We start from the raw sequence: 19,647 nt of genomic DNA, 5'->3' as shown, positions 1-19,647 counted from the left end.
GTCCAGTTTCCATTGTGGTTCTTTTTGAGATAGCTGGGTTTGATATCCCGAGGGAAATCTCCGCCACAGTAATTTTCCTGATGTTCTCGAGTAGTTATGTAAATCCGATTATCTATGGGATAATGAATCCACAGTTACAACTGGCCTTCAAAAGAGCACTGAGTTGGGGTCGCTATGGCAACGATAATGTAACCAGAACTGTACAGGAAATGGAGCAAGCAAACGCACGACGAATGATGAAATAATGTAAGCCAGAACTGTAAAGGTACTGAACCAGACAAACGTTGAAGGCTGACGGTTGTCCGCGGAACATTCTACGCGAAGTATAACATTGACGACCGAGCGAAGCGTTTCAGAGCTACTTATGTTATAATGTTTGGCAGTATCTTGAGTAGTAGGTATCTGATTCTGGTGTTGTGGTAGCGTTCTACACACTCAATTTGAAGAGATGACGGGAAAAGCAGAGCGCCCGTTTTCTATTGTGTGATTCTGCCCCATCCATTCGACTCCGCTGACCAATAGACGTGCACTGGCTAGCACTTTAGCCATGCACTTCGTTCATTGCAAGCCTTACTGTAATATTTCTTTACCTGTTATTAAACTTCCTCTTGATTATCAACACTGGCATATTAGCTGCTGTTGATCACTACAAATACTGCACTTAAAGTATCTTAATAAATACCCTGCTTGCATCGCAGCCTTCTTTAACTTTAATAACTGTTATAAGGTAAAGTATTAGAGTTAGTCGGTTGATTGTATGTACCGTGAGTAACATGAACATTGAAATAACTCCTTAACATGTGTGTAATGTAAGGCACTAATGGTAATTTTTCTGTGTAAGGGCCTGTTTACATGGAGGTGGGGGACCCAAGGTAGGCGAGGTAACCCGCCTGTCCATATAATTTCTTATTATTTTGATCACGTTTACATGATAGGTGGGGTGACCCGCCTAGGCGAGTTGCCCGGTCTGCCAGGTAGGGTAACCCTGTCAGCCGGGGTGACAATTTGCCATGTAAACGTGTCAAGGTGGGGTAACCCGCCTAGCCGGGGTCGCGTTCATGGCAAAAAGCTCAAAAGCGAAACGTGTATGTTTCAAATCTCGTTCATTTCCTAGCTGTCTCATGGCAAAAATCACCAGAAACCGCAACGGATACACAAGGAGTTTAAAATGTTCCATTTCAGAATATTTAGCGATGTAAATCGACCACATTTGGTTTCCCAAACTATTCCGTATTAAGTCACGGTTCCTTGCGAAGCCAAACACCGCGTAACACAATGTGTGACACTTCATGAATAAAGACATTTGTGTCCGAGAATTAATCTTTCGTCTTTTTCGAGATATGAACTTGGGACGCCTCTGTTCAAACTCCTTAATTGCAAGCGCAACAAAAACCTCCAGGAACCTCACCACAGCACCCCGGGGTTTTAAGATTGCATGTAAACACGTTTATTTTTCGACCACGGCTAGGCAGGTTACCTCACCTACCTGGGGTCCCCCCACCACCATGCAAACAGGCCCTAATTCACGAAAAAAGAGAAGTTAAAGAAAACATTCAAGGTTTTTTTAAACTTAGTTTTGATGTTTTCAACATAATTCTGAAATTTTCCTCAGAATGACGAAAAGCTGGATTGTATTGTGGTACCCCATGGCTATGTTCCCTTACCTTGGCAACACCCTCCTTTCACGGTGGGTTGGGGGAAGGATAACCGTCTTATAACAAGAAATTTTTTGCTTGTTATTTTCAGCCAGGTAATAGAAGAAATATGCCTCGTTGACGGAGAAGTAGATAGGCTTTTTAGGACGGAGGGTTTTGTCTCGATGCCAAAAACTAAATTCTTATAACTAATCAAAGAGGAAATTCAAAGTAACCAAAAGGGAGACTTACTCATTGATATCTGGAAGTAAACGGGTTAAAGGTGGCACACCACTAGGCAGTTTGTGCTGAAAAAGTGGAAGCTTATTTTTATGGAAAATTTTAAGGCCATCTAAATCTTTACCAATATATGTTATTGCTCGATCTCTTATTCTCTCTGTCATTAATCTTAGTTAACTTGAACGTGGTCAAGAGGCTCATAAGGTACACTATTTCAAATTACCTCGAAAAAGTTGTTTTCCGGTCCCATACGAAAAAAGAAATAACAAACTGTAATTAGTTTTCTTCAAATTGGTGAGTAGGAAATAAAGACGTCAACTGCCACTAGGGCCAGCTAGGTTCCAAAAGTCAAAGTCGGCAACCAGGGTCCCAAAATACAAATCTATTTTTTTTTTTAAGGCCACTAAGGTCCAAAATCAAACATCGGCCACTCGGGTCCAAACTCCAAAATCGGCCACTAGTGTTTGCATCACTTGTAAGAGCCAAAGTAGTGAAATCAAAAATACATTATGAACCATAAATCAATAGCGGTTGAGGGTGAGAAATGCGGAAACTTGACAGCAACTAACAAATCACTCATAAAACAAAATAGTCAATTCGCACCTCGCGGAAGCTCCATTAATATTTGCCTTGTAATGGATACGTGCGTTATTTGCGCTAGTTTAGTTTCAGAGAAAGAGAGAGTCATAATTAATGTTCTCCCTGAAGGGTCACTCGCTTTGCAGCTGCACTATTTGAATGTTCTCATGGATACAATGTCGTCGTAAAAGGATTTGGATTTTTTTTCTTTTCAACGATCTTGGGCAGTTGACTTGCGATTAGATACTAGTGAGATAGAGAAGAAGAGACTTTTGATTACGCTGTCTCAGGTGAATCAGTACGAAGCAAGGGTTTCAACTCTCAATATCATTGCAGGAAAAGGTGAGTTGAATAGTGTGGTCCTGGTTGAGTAGTCAAGATTGACAAAAGTTCCAAAGGTTACCTTTCGAAAAAAAGTTTCTTTTTCGCTTGAAAACGCTTCTTCGTAATAAATGGAAGACCTTTGCCGCCTTATTATTAATCACACATGAGACGCATTCTTGATTTTATTTTGTGAATTCCATCGAGAAGAGCCAACGCCTTGGCTTCACATTGCATGCAAGAAGACCTTTGCTGTCAACGGGGAAACGGAAATTGTTGCCTGATAATTGTGGCATGCCCATGAATTCTCCAAAAATTGTCCCGCGTGGGATCTGTCCAAGAGACAGATGCAAGGCACCATTATACAGAATAATGTAAAATCTTTGTGGCTTGTTGTGCAAGCTGTACCTATAGACCAGCAAATAATAACCAGTAAATGAGGTAACCGTGGATTACAAAAGCAAACATTATATGCATTTTCATGTAAACTGGTTGAAAATTGTCGAAGGTTAAAGAGGCTGGCCACGTTTTTGGTTAAATACATCGCCAAAGAACCGAAGAAGAGCAGAATTTAGAAATTTCAATATCAAGATTGATGTTTATTTTAACCAGGACTATAAAGTTTGACAAAGTGCTCCGTGATTGAAATCACCCTTGTTAGAAGATCTTCCTTCAAGCTAGTTGGTAAGTTATAGTAGTGATTCACCGCAGTACGGTAAGTGCTCAACGGGCCTCGATTACTAATTAAGCCCTTATTTTTCTTTCTTGGGATAAGCAATAACAGTTCAATCAAGCAAATTTGAATTTGCTTCTCGCCCCAGTTGATTACACCAAAGCGAGAATTAAAAAATCAAAACCAATTTCCTCGGGAGTTGAAAGCATGTAATTCTGAATTTCAAATTTGAGTATTTCGCTTGTAAATAATTATTTTGTGCTTCCACTTCAAAGTAAGATTCGCAAAAAACTGGAACAGATAAACTTAACTATCTTAATACATTGAAAAGATGATTCAATCAACTAGAAAACTCCAAAGGTCTTCATCAATGCATGAATTGACGACTAAAGGGGGAGGAAAAAAATGTGAAACAACTGGATAACGTTGGCAAGCCTGGACACAAAGGGACATTTTACATCTTTTGGTAAAGTTCGTACAGCCCCATACTATTGCAAACACAATCTGTTTTCCCAATGGAAATGTATTTTTGTCATTGTTTCTCTATTCAAGAACTGAATGCATAATGTAGGATGGGGCTAGGGAAATTTACCATCTTTTTTTCCCCAATTTTCGGCAACGTTTTCAATATCATGCTTAAATTATGGGAGATAAAAGCAAATTTGATCGGAAGTGATCAGTAAATGTTCATTCTCCGAAACAGATTTCATGTTAATCTCAGTCCACAGAATAATCGCACCACCAGACGCGTGATGATGAATTAGAAGTGTCTATTAAAACACTCGTGCTTTTCTTAATCATAAATGTAATGATTTCTCAAGGTGTATGCAGCAAACAGGTCGCAAGAACCAGTAATCAGTAGTAAGTTTTATCTTTCAAACAAAAAGTGAATTCCGGTCCTCTATTGTCAGCATCTTTATTGATGCTTGTGTTGATGTATTAATGTTATCTCTTGATGTTTAGGCACTTTTATCTTCCAGCCGCTTCACACAAAATGGTGAACAATTTGGCTCAATTGTACAGATCCTCTTGGTCGTTCGCGCACTGAAATTGGTTTCGAGGGTGAGCTGGCCATTCTCGTTTGCCTTGCCTGTATACCTGGAAATCGTGTTGTTATTTATGTGATTAATAAAGATCCAGGCTCAAGGAGTATCACCAACACGTTCATCCGCAATCTGGCACTAACTGACATCTCCATGGCGACGACTTCACATGCCATTTTGGATCGTGAGCCTCTATACTGGAACTTGGAATTTCTCCCAACGGTGGTGCGAGATATCTGCAATGATACAATTACGCGTATGGGTATCGCTTCCATTCTAAATATGGGCGTATTGCACTAAATCGATATATAAGAGTTGTAAAACCAGCCCTTATAGCAGAATATTTCCAGCAAGAGAACTGCGTGGTTTACTGTGTTCTTGTCTGGGTGGTGCTCTCCTATGCGCCACACCTCCGTGTACGGATGGGGAGGAAGTTTGAATTTCACGCGAAATTCTTGTCTGTCTTTCAGTTGGAAGAAGAGAACAAATTTCGTACCCATATTAGTTGTTGGGGGGGTTGTAACGGTTGTACAGTTGCAATATTTTATTGCTACTATAAAATATACCAAACAGTGAAACAAAGCTCGCTAAATTTAAACGCGCACAACGTAGGGAATCAGAGTGTCAATGCTCGCCGTACGGACATAAAATGTTGAAGGCAAGTTTTACTGTGGTTTGTGTTTTGTGATGACCGGGGCAGTTTCCATTGTGGTTGTTATGAGACTGCCGGGTGTAAAATCCCGAGAGAAATCTTCGCAACAGTTATCTACCTGATGTTCTCGAGTAGTTATGTAAATCCGATTATCTATGGGATAATAAATCCACAGTTTCAGCTGGCCTTCAAAAAGCCCTAAGCTGTGGTCGGTATGGCAACGATAATGTAAACCAGAACTGTACAGGAAATGGAGCAAGCAAACGCACGACGAATGATGAAGGTCGACTAGCGGTCTCCACGCAAAATTCTGCGTTTAGTAAAACACTGACGACTGAACAAAGCGTTTCAGAGCACAAAGATGCTACGATGTTAGGCAGTGTCCTGGAGTAGAACTTTTTCGCAGGTTCCCATTTGTGAAGACGACAGAAAAGCGTGCTGCTGGTTTTGCTTTGGACGATTTTCTCTCACCCTAATACGTATTTTATCTGTTATTCTGTTGATTATCTAAACTTGTATCAGTTTCTGTTTGTAATTGCAAATACTACTCTGAAAGTATCCTGAAAAATTCCTTGCATTGAAAACTGCTGTAACTTAAATTACAGTTGAACAGGGGAATGGCGGGGTCACTGCTTAAGACAGGTTCAGCAGAATAGGGGTATGTTAAAAAACCGATTTTATACTAAAGGTGCACACATCACTCGCTCGAAAATACTGCTTACGTTGTTTTCGGGAGATAAAAATGGATTTAATTTTACTGGAAAGACTATTCTTAGTTTTATTTGAGTCGTTCTGCTGTCAGTGACCGTTCAGTATAGGTGAAGGATATTACTTGCAGCTGTTGGAACTTAGTAAAGGGAGTTCACGACCGCTCAATAGAGGTGAAAAATATATTAATTAAAGGTATAAAAATTTTAGGAGTTTGACCGAGGGTGACCGCTTGATACAGTACCACTTACTGGCTCGACTGTCGTTCCATAAGTAAGAGCATTGTAAGTTAGATCGGTTGTAAGTACGGTTAATATTTAACAACGATATTCTATATATATGCTTGAATTTTAGGTAATGTAGGATAGTAATTGTAATCTCTGTGTGTGTAAACTGCGACCAAAGAGGACGAAATAAAAACAATGCGTGAGATGTCTATGTAATATCTGATAAAAGACTATGTGAGGCACGTCACTGGGGGTTGTTTAGCGCATCTCAGATGAAGAGATGAGCATTCAGATCGTTAACTTGGAAGGAGACTTTTCAATTTGTCTGAGGATATAAGTTGTTTGTATAGGACTGATGAATAATGACAAAGGAGTGAACTACTTGTAAAAAAGGTGTCGAGCTCCAGCGGCTGACCTTCAATTTGGTAACAGCGAGGCATCGACTGATCACTCTCCCAGTTTTTATGAATCACTTTTCCTGCAGGTGCCAGCTGTATCCTACCAAAGTCAGTTGCTAATTAAAGTCAATCTGAATACGCCGGGGGGGGTCTCATTCAGAGGATTTCCTAACGTCTAACCATCTCAACCATTCAAATCTAGACACTAAATTTCCTGTCTCCCTAAAATTTCATCGTTCGTCGAGGTTCATATAACGATATAGCTCAATATGAGACAATATTGTACGATGCTCTCCGTCAGTAGAGAGCCAGAAAATGGTATCAGTATCGCTTGTAACCGCACGATCCTGCAACAGCCGAGTAAGGATCCCAACAAAAGAAAAAATAATTTATTTTTTTACCTCAAACGTAGTGGTAGAAATAAGAGTCAACCGCCTCCCAGGATGCACAATGTTCATCTTTCATAGAAAAGCAGCTGAGTTTGAAATTGAAACTAGAAAATTTTTGTCATTGATGATTCTTTGAAGAGGCACGCTCATAATTGTTTAAAACTAATTGAAAAAAGCGGCTTGCACTTTGAGGACTTAAATGAGCCATTTACGTCAATGACTTTCAAAAGCTAGTGTACCTCCAAAGAGAAGGGAGATTAATCAATTTTACTTTGATTATTGTGCAACAATGGCCCGGTGTGTGGGATATGGGAACACCATCGTTAATAGAAAGCAAATATATTCCCCGCATCATGAAAAAAGTGAGTTTTTACCAAAAACTTCAGTTTAGCTGGTGAACGCCTCTGGTCACGAAACTTGAAGGGCGGTTCAACAGGCTTAGATGAAAGGTTAGCGGAGAGAGTTTTTCCCATTAAATTGCTCCTTTTTTCAATTTCAAAGTCCCAACACACCTGGAAGAAGATCGAAGAAATCAGCAAACAAGGTAAGGGTGTTGCTCTATCCAGTTAAAATGGTCTCTTAAAATCTCACTCGAAAACCTCACGGTTAATAAGGGTTACTGAATGGCAGAATGGCGGAGTCTTTATTTCTCCGTGGTTCCATATTTTAACAGAAGATTTGTCATAGATTACTGCAGAATTAACGATAAGCACAAACTACCGGCAAAATTATTATTTTATTATTATTTTATGATAAAATTATTTTGAAAATATTCCTGCGAACTATCGTGCGTGCATCAACGATTTTATTAGGCGAATATGGAATGTCATTTCGAAAGTCTTGAAATATTTGCTCTTATTTGTTCACAAATCGATCTATTTCCAAGAGAGAGAAATTTCTATGATGTCGAAGGGTGCTCGTTTAGTTTATCATATAGCTTGTTATTTGTGATACTTCCAGCAAGCGCATTGATAACCAGAAATCAAATTTGATGAGTAAACATGTTAATTCTTCTTTACAAGACATTGAGAACCTCTCATGTTCCTCTTTAGACCACAGCTTTCCTTCTCTTTCTACGTGTAAAAAAATGGGAAGAAATTTGACAAAAATGTCAAAATTGATTACGAGGGCAATCAAATCCTGTCTTGATTCACTCCAAGGTTGTCCCTTTGTTTTGTGGGCAAGCTAGCAAAAACTTTGTTTCAAATTTTAGAAATTGTCAGAGGGGGCAACCCTTCGGTACCCAAGCGTATTGGCTGTAAAGTATTAAGCTTCTCTTTCTCAAAAAGCTAACAAAATTGGAAGAAAGAAAAACCGACGATACTTTTTAATACCTGGTGTGCATTTCCACTTAGCCTTTTTGCGGCTTATTAGTAAGAAAGACAAAGCCCAAGCCGAGAAAAGACTAATTTGTTTACCAAGCGGTGAAAGTTTAATTAAAATCCTAGGTTCTTATTGCCAAAAGAACAATTGGCACACAAAGAAATGTAACTTTAGAAGTTCATGCGTAATCAAAACTACACTTACAAATTGTTTCTCACAGGATGGAAAGATTGATTTTGTTTTTCTTAGATCAGATGGCGGCGTACGTAAGATACTTTGTCACTGCGAAAGTGAGGAAGGAGTTTTAAATCAAATGCCTTCTAGATAAGGGGAGTAGAAGAGCTTGTTTCATAATGATAAAGGTGTCACTTCTCGCTTGACAAAGTGTAACACAGACACCTTTGGATCCCCCTTTCGGCCACGCTAACATTGCTAACCAGACAGCGTCTAGAGACAAGGAGTGAAAAAAAATTACGGGAGCAAAATCGCAATCATGGAAACGAAATATCTTATTAGTTTTTTTTCAAGCTTTAGAAATTTAACAAAACGATTCCTAGCCATTCAGTTCTATTAACAGGTGTGAAAGCCACGAGGAATGATTTTCAACAAGGATTAGAATACAGTGGGGGATGGAAAACTTCTTGCTCGGAAAATGTTATAACGAATATAGAATGTTCTGAACGGTTTCATTTAAGGCCATCGAAATCTTATCATTGTATTCTCTCGCCTTATTTCAGTTCCCATAGCAAGTTTGACAATGGGGAACGATTTGCAGGTTAATTCAACCTTTACCCCAAGAAATGAATCCAACACTACCAACACTACCAGCGGCTACACTCCTACAGATCCTGTACCTCTGTTCAGGCAGCCTCAGGAGGCGAGCAGCGTCTGGGCTCAATTAAAAGCTCTTGCCTGTATCAGTTCTCTGGCTTTTCTCCTCAACCTAGTCTTTATCATAGTAACGTCAATAAGACTCAGAACTGTACCATACATGTTCATCCAAAATTTCATGGTTATCGACATTGTCAGTGCCTTGGTAACAGCCGGACCTTGGGCTACAGGTGTTTGGGTCGATTCTTTCGGGCTGGGAATGATACCGTTCTTATGTCGCATCCAGGGATTCTTCCACAACACTCTGGCAACAGTGTTCCTAGCAACAGTCGCTCTCATTGCAATAAGCCGATTCCTGTATGTCAAGTCCCCAAGTGCCTACTGTATGTTTTTCATCAACAAGCCCGTTGTCCGTCTACTGATGTTCACGATCTGGTTCGGTGCAGGTTTCCTGGCGTCTCCACCCTTGAATCCAAACACATGGGGAGCCTATGACAAGTTTGAAGGAACATGCTGGTTGTCTTGGGAGAAGGGCAACCTCGCCACTCTTTCCTACTCTACTTTTCATACTCTGATCACTCTCGGCCCTGCAATTTTCTTCACTATTCTGGCGATCACCGTAACTATCCTGAAAAAGAACTCCATCCACCCTACGCCGAAGGTATCCTCCATGCCGGTGAGCACCCAGCCAAGACTGCCAACCCCGACACCTGCAATGGCTGGGTCTTTCAGGGGAGGAACTCACCTCCTCAACTTGGAAGTGCTGCACATCTCGTGCGCCTTGTTTCTGTTGTACCTGATCCTTTGGAGTGCCATTACCGCCGTGGAATCTCTCTTCATCGCAGATTGGCGTAATGTGGATTACAGGGTGGTGATTGTCTTAACCTTCCTGTATCAGAGCCGGAGCCTATTCCATCCATTCTTCTACATCTTTCTGAGTGCAGAGATCAGAAATTCGTTTGCAAGGTGTACAAGCAAGGAGCACAATGCCACTCTGTCGCAGTCCGTAACAAACATCCAAGCCCCTGGACAGTGAGTTCCACATCTTTGGAGATGACACTGCAAAACAGCTGTGTGACATTATCTGAAACATTCTCGGCCGAAGCCCTTACCTTCGTCGTGTAAATACAATCAAAACCCTTTTATTCTTAAATCTTACTTATGTTATGTAAATGCGTTAAGATGTCATGAGCAAGTTCTTTCACGGTAGCTACTTCGTTTCCACAGTTCGTAAGGTTTTTTCAGCCCCGTAACTCCAGATAAGGGAACGGAAAGGAGGAAAGTAACGGAAGATTTCAATCATGTAATCACTAAATAAGATTAAAATCAAAATAAATGTCTGAGCCTTTAGCTTGACTGTGTTCTAACTCCCCCCCTACATTATTACCCTGGAATTAAATGTAAAGTTCATGAAATTAAAAGAAATAGTCACAAGTGTAAGAGACTCCTGATTGTCAAACAAATTCTCCTCGTCAGTACCAAAGGAAATGTGATGAGAAGAGTTAATTGGAGAATATAAATTTTGGGGCGTAATGGGTTAACAGGGAAGTGCTAATTAAATAGCGCACTGTATTTCATCGTTATGTACTGGTTCACGTATATCAAGTGCAAAAGAATTATATCAAACCCAATAGTAGTAACCAAATGTTATAGGCTTTGCGAGGTTAAGAAATGTGTACAATTCATCTTCACTGCATTGACCAAATAAGAGAGGTTGGGAAAACCCTTACTTTAAAGATCTCACTTAAGTAATGGCCATGCACGGGTTGAATCAAAGTTGATGGCGTTGTCAGGTTGTTTTTAGGGAAGTGCCGATCATTTTATTGTATGACCCAAGTGGCTCTACGCGCGCTTTTATCGGAATACTCAAGATAAAAATCACCCTGTCGCGCCCAGTTCGTAGTTCAAGACTTCGGTTCCCACTTAGTCTTTAAGGACGTATTTAAGGTGGGTAGACTTCTTGAGAAATTGCGGTGCTGCGTCGGTGGTGGTATTGCAAGATAATTTGTTTTTGTCAACTGATGATGATGTGAATTATCCATTTTACAGTTGTGTGCTTGGTTGCCAAGCCTTTGAACAGGAATGAGGCTAAGGGTGACCTTGTTATGATACAAACCTTGCTGCTTTTCAAATGCAAATTACTTTGTTATCATGCTAACTAGATACTGGTCTCTATCACAACAAGGTCACCTTCAGCCTCACTCCAAAACAAAGGCTTGGCAACTGAGTATACAACTGTAAAATGGCCTATTGGCCATCGTAAAGGATTTCTAAAGCTGACGTTTCCAGCGTTAAACCGTCGATAGAGCGGAGGTACATAGTGTTTCATTTTTAAAATAATTTATCGGCGAAAAGAGAGAGGTCAAACCCCAAAATATCTATAATAAATTTATTTTGTGAAGATATCTACAAAATATCTACCTTCTTGTTCACTTCATTTACAAAATTACTGCACCCATAATTTATCATTATTCCTTCACATTAAATGGGAATCTACAATTTAACAACATATTGAAATAAAACCTAGCGCAGGCGTGTGTGGGCTATCTCTTTAATATGTTTAATTCCAGATAAAGTAACCTTAAATTGGAAAGTGAAAAGATGTTATGGGTGGCATAATGTCTGAAATTTATTTCTTCCCTCATAATGTAACTCTAATTTTATTTTATAAAATTAAGTTTGATAATTGATACTATCTTTTAAATTTTCACCTTTGTGGTTTGAAGAAGACCATTACAAATTACTCCTAAGGGGTAAACAATAATTTAACAAGAAGAGGGGGGGGGGGGACGGGGTGGGAGGGGAAGGCAGGGGTCTCTTCTACGTCATACCAGAGCCAAGAACATACAAAAAGAAAAACAACCTTTCGTCCTCCCCTTTTGTGTCTCTCCATACAGTCACCAGCATTACTGATCTACTAGACGCATTAAGACCTCCTTTTCGTAATTGTGATGGACTGAAAAGCTATTGAGGCATCTCTTTGAGCGACATGAACTCGCAAGTGAAGACTTCAAAAAATAAATTAAACATAATTTACAAGCGAGCATCTTTTCGTTGACTATCCATTGACAGACCAAAACCATACAAAAAATAAAGTGAAAATTACATGACTGCTAAAATGTGCACCACCATTGCTGTCATCTTCGCAATTGTTACAGAACGTCTGGTCACTTGCACCATTGTCACACCGGAAGTAAGCCTGTCCACATGTGGAAGCACATAGCGTTTATCACACCGTACACGTGACTTCTGACTTCCTTTCTGAGCAAACGTGATCTGTATGAGATCTCCTTATCATCTGACAAATCCTCGCGGAAGACAACATAAATATCCTGCGTGGAAAATTAAAGCTTAATCGGCGTAGTTTAAATGTAAGATATCCGAAGTAGTTATACACTGTTTCGGCCACATGGGTGTCAAACACTGCTCTTCACACCCACCCATCCCTTGAAATTCCCGTTGTCTTACCTACAATGATTGTCAAAAGTAGATAGCACGCCTTCCCTTAGTAAGTGGCCGACAACCTTCCAATCAACACGATAAACATAAATCTTGTTATTCATGTCTAATAATTTTCTTGAAGGTCCTTTCTTTCCTCCCAATCGATGTTGGCTCGTGGTGACCATTTTCTAACACCGAAACTGGCACCAGGCAACATTGAAATGGGGAGGGGGAGGGAGAGATAGAGGAGAGTTATAGAACGATTCAAAAATTAGAAGGGCGTGCCAAGACTTTTGCCATTCATAGTAGTATGCGATTTTCTCCCATAAACAGATATTACCACGTACATCAACATTACCATGAACAAAGAAACAAAATTCTAACTAACAGTTAGTTGAAATGTGTTAAACTCGTGCGCAAAACAAATAACAACATGGGGAGCCACTAATAGCGGAGCTCGCAGAGCGTAGCCCCATAATTATACAAAATAGTAGTAACCCATCCAGCCGAAAAAATTTGGATGTACGACCGTACGACCGTACAAGGTGCTACTTTTAACATGCGTGGTCAAGTGTACCGCGGGCGCGCCAACGCCACGGCTTTGTTCAGTAGTCCAGTGGTCAGTGCACTGGGCTCCGAGTCGGACAACCCGAGTTCTAGTCCTGGCCGGGGCAAGGCGTTGTGCCCTTGAGACGTGCGGGGAAAAAAAATGCGAGCTCCACTGTTAGGCTTGGCTAAATCTATATATTACGATACTCACAGCACTATCATTGTTTTTATCCACATACAACAGAACAAACATATCCGGACAATCACGATTCAAAACAGCCAGGCAGTGAACTGAACTGTTCTCGTCCGTGAATAAACGATGCTCCTCTGGAAATTTTGCACGAATAACTCTGTAGAAAAGAAAAAAATTTAAATAATCAAGAATAGTCCAAAGCGCATTAGCCTCCAGAAATGGCGTAATTTTGGCGAACGAGCGCTCAGTATTTTCTTTCCCGCCCCTTCCCCCCACCGTCCACGTCCAAACATGGCCGGTCAAATAAACAATCGCGAGCTTGTAAAGTCAATTTGCCTTAGTAAGACGATTACACTGCAGGTTAAAAGTGTATTGGAACTAAGCATTACAGCCATTTTGAATTCACTGGTGATCCTTGTTGCGAGAATGGCTCTGCCTTCAAATCTCTCCGAAATCATTTTTTTTTTTTTGCATCAAACAGTGCCATATTTTTTCGTTGATAATTTCTTGCTCTCGGTTTCTTGTTCTGTTTTGTTTTGTTTTTTCTTTTCATCTCGATCACTCATCACGTTTTTAAGTGCCCTAAACGCCAAACTGTTTCGTTTCCTAATTCGATAACGTATCACCCAAAATCAAAGACGGGTAAAAAAAATTATAACGCTCACTCACGGGAAAAGGCTTAGAAACCACGTTGCTCTCATCGACAAGAGTGAAATAAGTTGTGGATCTTCTTCTCTCAAAGATTTGACTCCAACCACAGATAGAAGTTGTTGAAAATCTTCAAAGGTCAAGCGCGACGGTGACACCTGCAACAAAGAATTGTACAATGAATTGTTTAAAAAAAAAAATATGTCAAGGGCTTAAAAATGAATCCTTTGTTATTCACGTCACTTTGACTAGCTAATTTGTCACGCAAGGCTGTCACGCACCCGTCACACATCTAACGACTTCCTTTGTTCTCGTCACATGCCTATTTGATGAGGCATTGACACTGCAATGGAGTCGGGCCGACTAAGACCTACGTACTGTCCCGCATAACCATCAAAATTACTTTTTACGTAAAACGTTTTCCAGTTGCGCTTTACAAACCCGAATCATTGTTAGTATCTAAGAAACTGCGCCACTACCCCTCCACTAACCAAACATTAAACGTACCTTGTTATCAGTTGACTGTTGTTGGGTTAGGGGAGGGGTGGGTGCGCAGTTGATTAGATACTAACATTGTTCCACCAGCCCTTACCAACTGTACAAGGGGACTCATAGAAACTATTCTAAATGAACAGAATGGACTGTACCTGATCTGCTCCGGGGTTAAGCGAGTCAAGAGTCTTTGCCCAGCTCTGTTTAAGACTCGTTTCTGAGCTGGATTTTCGCATGACGCTCTTACGCCTGCTCTTTTTCCCTCCGTCTCTCTCTTCATCCTCAGTCTCTCCAACCAGCAAACGATGCCATAACAAGTCTCGGTTGCAGTGGGTCAGGGCCCGACAGATTATATGCACCAAATGGTCACGGCCACGTAGGGAAGCTTCCTTAAGGAGCTTGGATTCGCGCAGGGCAACATTCTCGGGTAACTCTTCTTCATAATGCTCTGGAATTGGCGCAAACGGCGGAAGCACATCCCGGTGGTGGTCACCAATCTTTTCGTCCGAGCGCGACGAAGGTACGTTGAAGATCTGCGACCCACCCTCGTGACCCAATGCGTACAGGGAGTGGGGTGAGGAGGCTGACCTGTGGAACTCACCAGGGGAGGGGAGGTTTGGGATTCCTTGGGAACTCCCCATGGGTAGATTGAATCGTACACGTGATGCTAGAAAAAAAATGAATAAGACGCGAGTTTTAGTTGTGTTGTCACTTAAAACAGTTTTTTGTTTGTTGCGCGCACACCTAATACTTGGATAACGTTCAAGACTTTCTTGCAACATTGTTTTGGAGGAAAGAGTTTTTTTTTAAAGTAACTTATTAGAGAAAAATTACAAGATTTCTGCATGAAATTTTGAGTTGGTTTTAGGTTGGCGACCGCCTTCTGACGGATGGCGTACCAACTTCTTTTGCCACTCATTGTGCTCTTACACCACTTTTTGACACATTTTTCATCCAAAGATCACGTTCAAACTCACCCTATTTCTCACTCAGGTTAATCAATATCGTTTTAAAATAGTATGGTCCTTTTTAACACTTCCTCGCCAATACCTATTTCTTGCTCTGTCTCTCCGTTCTCTGGCAAATCCACGGTTCTATTTCCACTGCTCATGGTTGAAAGCGAACCTGACGATGGTGACTTCTTTGAAAGTCTTAAATCCAAAGTCAACTTCGGAAAAAGCTCTCTGCGACTCGTCATTAAGACAATGTATTCCATGGTGACCACGCCTTCTTCTTTCGTCTCCTTCAGCGACAAAACGAAGCTGACGTCATAATCACCATACTCTCGGAGAATGTGCGTAAGAACTCGATTGGTTTCGGAGCTTGAGGCATTCGTTGTTTGTTCAGGTAGCGTGTGAAACTCGTAAAACGAAGCCTTTTTCACCAGGTAGTTAAACACAATTTGGGGTGTGATTCCTGGGTGCAACGGCACTGAAATTTCACCTAAAAAAGATTTGTAAGTATGACACATATCCAGTTTGTCAATCGATTGAGCGCATTTTGCTACTAAGTGGGATCATGTGAACCGTATCTGGAGACGTAATTTTCCTTCAATCGTAATTCAATCGTGAAATGTGATCTCTCTTTCGGCTACGTTGTATTCGAAACTCTTATAATTCATGCACTAGATATACAGCAATTTCTTCATCAGCTGAAATTCGACACTCAAGTAAAACATGATGACTTCAAACTCTTTCTTCTAGGAAGGAATCCATTCGTCCCTATTGCCAAACTTGAGGGTGAGGCTTCTCTCATAAGAGTTTCGGATAACTTCTAACTGCGATAAATTTATGTTTTGTATTATCCTAAAGAACTGGTGTTCTATCCAAACACTATCCACTTGTTAAATTGTCGTGTATTCAATATTCTCATTGCCAGAGTGTTGGAAGTCATATTAACTTCGACTCTTCTACTTTCAAGCTTTCAACATAAATTCAATTACATCAAGCAATATCCCCTCTGGCTGTTATTTCTCTTTTTTCTTATCACCTCTCTGCTCGGCAATGGATCGCTAAGGAGAAATTACATATTGGTCACCCCTAGAAGCAAAACGCTTCAGTACTGGTCACTCTCTAAAGTGAAAGGGTTCAAAAGAGCAACTGCTTGATTGGTCTTGTCACGCAACAGGCAACGTGTTGCGTGACGAAACCAACCAACAAGGCTTTGGGGTGTTATCAGTTAAAATGAAAAAGAAATTAATGCTTTACCATAACCAAGGCGGTTCCTTGCGAACACAGGGCTGTTCACGTACTCTTGCAACAATCCCTTTAGCATGTGTGTGACTCCATAGCCTTTGTTAAAAATTATCTGGCTTCCATTCAAGTAAAATTGTGCTTTGCACAAGTGAAAGTCATAGTTGAACGAGAGAAGATGAATATATTCTCTGTAACGATTGCAGTCTTCCACAAACATACGACAGATCTGTGCAAAAAGAAAATGCGGGGAAAAAATCGATATGAAGATGTTGAACAAGTTAAATTGTTTTAAGAATTACTTTTGTTCTGCTCTAATTTTCGATGGATTAGCATTGCATCTATCCACACAGTGAAGGGGAGGGGGGAAAATGCCTATTTACCTCATGGTACAGAAGCTGTGGTAAGGTCCGGCGTTGAGGACCTTAGTTAGGCAGCAGATTTGACCTTAACATTTTCAGGGTATAACGACTCAATAGTCCCGTAAACGTACTCACCTGCACAGAAGCTGATTTTCCTGAAGGAATCTGAGAACATCCCAACGCATAAAGTCGAACGATAAAGAAGCAGCCCTAGTAAAGCAAAACAATTTAAGAATGAAATGCATGGCTTCCCTCTGATACAATACCTTCAGTTTTGATTAGATTTTGCCATGTTTAGTGTAGCAATGGAGTCAAATCCCATCAAGGAAGAATAACAATACTCTTAGTCACTTCACCTTATAAAATTTGGGGTAACAACCACAGGGGTTATCCCAAGGATTTACCCGCAGGATACAGTAGCATCCAATGCAAGAGATGTAACAATACTCCTAGTCTTTTCGAGATATGAAATGCAAGATAAGCAACGATACGGGTTATCCAAGGGATTATTCCCCAATGGTGTAAACATCCCATCCGGAAGTTGCAATAATAATCCTATTATTTTCAAGGTATAAAATGCAAGATAAGTAACGACCAGGGTTATTCCATGGGGTTTTTTCCTCTGATGGAGTAACATCCCAATCGGAAGTTGCAACAATAATCCTTGTCTTTTCAAGATATAAAATACCAGATAAGTAACGACCAGGGTTATCTCAGGGTTTTTCCCCCTGATGGAGTAACATCCCATCTGGAAGTTGCAACAATTCCCCTTGTTTCTTCATGTTATGAAATGCAAGATAAGCACCGACAGGGGGTTATTCCAAGGGTAACCTGTGATAGATAAGCATCCCATTCAGGAGATGTAACAATACTCCTTGTAACCTCCTACTACAAATCAAGATGAACTACAGCAGCCAGTCTTCCACACAGATTGTAAATTTACCCTGTATGCAAACCAACCTGAAACACTAATTCCATCAACATTATTCCTCCAGGAGAAGTTTTCTGTAGGTAACGCTGCAGAGTTTTTGGTGAACTGTCTTTCCTGTCTTTAGTTGAGGATTGCTTCTTAACGTCGGCTGGGCTACTTTCTCTTTTCGGTTTAGTGTTAACAGCTCCGCGACCAAGATGCCTGAAAGGTGAAAATTTATGCTCTTCACATCCGTTGATAAACATTCGTTAGCGGTATGTTCATGCGGTATTAAATGGAACCGTGATGTTTCGTATTAATATCGAAAAAAAATGCCAGCCTATATTGGGCTTTCTCCCCATATCCCTCTCAATTCCCAACATTATTGAACTTTTATTGTGAATTATGTAAATAACTGTAATCTCTGTCATTTTTTTCATGTTATGAGGCAAAATAGATAAAACTCTGTCGATATTCTTGGTGCCAACTCAGTGTATGAAGTTACTTAGTATGGCTCTTCCAAAGAACGTTATGGAACAGTTCTGTCGTTCACAACATTCTACAAGGTGGTGCTACGTTTAAGTTTGTGGAGGACCCCAAGGGGTGCGACCAATCCAGTGTAAGCGAAAGGTCATGTGGTACTGTTTATTAAGTTGCATAAAAAAGGTACATTTTTAAGGTCTGTGGATGAAAATCTATAGCGAATCCATTCAAAGAAAAATATTTCCTGTTGCAGTTTTGCATGAGACAGTACTGGTTTGTGAGTTAAGATTTGTGCATCTCTGTGTTACCTTCTGGACTGCTTTGGTGATTGCGGCCTGCTTTGCACCACAATAAATTGCAGAGACTGCATGTACTGCACGTATAGCTGCAAATAAGCAGACCGTAACTCTTTGTGCCAGGCTTCTTCAGCGCGTGGTTTCTTTTCAGCTTCAGCTGCTTCTTCCTTCTTTGTTTCTACAAAGCAAAATTTCCATAATTTCATATTAGGAGACATCACAGTTCTAACAAATCTGACGATTTCTCTTATACTAGGCAGTCTCAGTATCTCTCAGTGATGCCTAACGATGTGTTAGAGAACAAACATGGGAAGGTACTCTCAAAAAGATGTTCACCCCCACCCGCCCCTTGGAGTAGATATGGGTACCAGCAAACCATAGGAGAACTAGTGAGATCTAACGAAGAGCTGATGAGGGAACGAGGTAGCTAAGCCTAGATGGACAATTTTCTGTTGCAACGCAAGTCAGTCTGCACCGGTATCGCAGAGGTCATGGGTTCATATCCCGTACGGGCCTGAAATTTTTTTTAGGTCCTACTTACAACTACTAGTTTCAGTAGTGTTCTTAGCTGCGAGGATCTTCTAATTTCATCAAGTCAGTCTTGTTTGCCTACCTTTTGTAGGGTGGGGGGGGGGGGTTACTCCAAAAAATAAGAAACTTACTCAATAACTAGATTCACAGATTCGTATTACAATCCTTTGGCACTCACCGTCAATCGTTTTCTGTGCTTTACTTGTTTTTCTTTCCTTAGTTTCCTGTTTTTTATCTTCGCTGGATGTTTCCTCTGGGGTCACGGTGCTATTCTCAGGGGCGTAAGAAGAACGCAGCTTTCTCCAGTCTGGGTGGAACAAGAGAGGAGCTGCACAATAGTGGATTAACCTGGACGAGCGCTTGAGTGTTTCGATTTTATCCTCCTGTGAAACAGTTCCAGAATAATACATAAAAAATCTGGTACAGAACGCAAAGTCATCAACGAGAAAAAAAGGAAACATTCACTTTGGCGAAAACAACAGAAAGATGTGAAAGTTTGTAAGTCATGTCATAAACGGATTAATGTCAGTAT

At 40.6% G+C, this 19,647-nt stretch overlaps 2 protein-coding genes and 1 pseudogene across 2 annotated transcripts in view; 2 read left to right on the top strand and 1 right to left on the bottom strand.

Annotated features, from left to right (window-relative positions):
* The window catches only part of LOC131799870 (visual pigment-like receptor peropsin), a 996-nt pseudogene extending 751 nt beyond the window's left edge, over positions 1-245 (top strand).
* Positions 246-7,269: 7,024 nt separating this feature from the next.
* LOC131799897 (parapinopsin-like) lies at positions 7,270-10,404 on the top strand. The gene is made up of 2 exons (XM_059117589.2): positions 7,270-7,408; positions 8,925-10,404. Exon 2 carries the CDS (start codon positions 8,945-8,947, stop codon positions 10,052-10,054), a length of 1,110 nt encoding a protein of 369 aa, XP_058973572.2. The 5' UTR covers positions 7,270-7,408; positions 8,925-8,944; the 3' UTR covers positions 10,055-10,404.
* Positions 10,405-11,419: 1,015 nt separating this feature from the next.
* LOC131799868 (KICSTOR complex protein SZT2-like) overlaps positions 11,420-19,647 on the bottom strand; it is a 43,248-nt gene continuing 35,020 nt past the window's right edge. The window contains exons 53-62 of the mRNA XM_059117555.2: positions 19,294-19,498; positions 18,597-18,762; positions 17,856-18,027; positions 17,031-17,105; positions 16,549-16,762; positions 15,392-15,784; positions 14,497-15,008; positions 13,871-14,007; positions 13,220-13,358; positions 11,420-12,350 (exon numbers count right to left, since the gene is read on the bottom strand). Coding sequence (XP_058973538.2) covers positions 12,201-12,350; positions 13,220-13,358; positions 13,871-14,007; positions 14,497-15,008; positions 15,392-15,784; positions 16,549-16,762; positions 17,031-17,105; positions 17,856-18,027; positions 18,597-18,762; positions 19,294-19,498 — 2,163 coding nt within the window. The 3' untranslated portion in view covers positions 11,420-12,200. The remainder of the gene's footprint in view (positions 12,351-13,219; positions 13,359-13,870; positions 14,008-14,496; positions 15,009-15,391; positions 15,785-16,548; positions 16,763-17,030; positions 17,106-17,855; positions 18,028-18,596; positions 18,763-19,293; positions 19,499-19,647) is intronic.

Source organism: Pocillopora verrucosa, chromosome 12 (genome assembly GCF_036669915.1).
Source record: "Pocillopora verrucosa isolate sample1 chromosome 12, ASM3666991v2, whole genome shotgun sequence".
In the NCBI taxonomy this organism is placed as follows: domain Eukaryota; kingdom Metazoa; phylum Cnidaria; class Anthozoa; order Scleractinia; family Pocilloporidae; genus Pocillopora; species Pocillopora verrucosa.
This window is presented reverse-complemented; position numbering and strand designations above follow the sequence as displayed.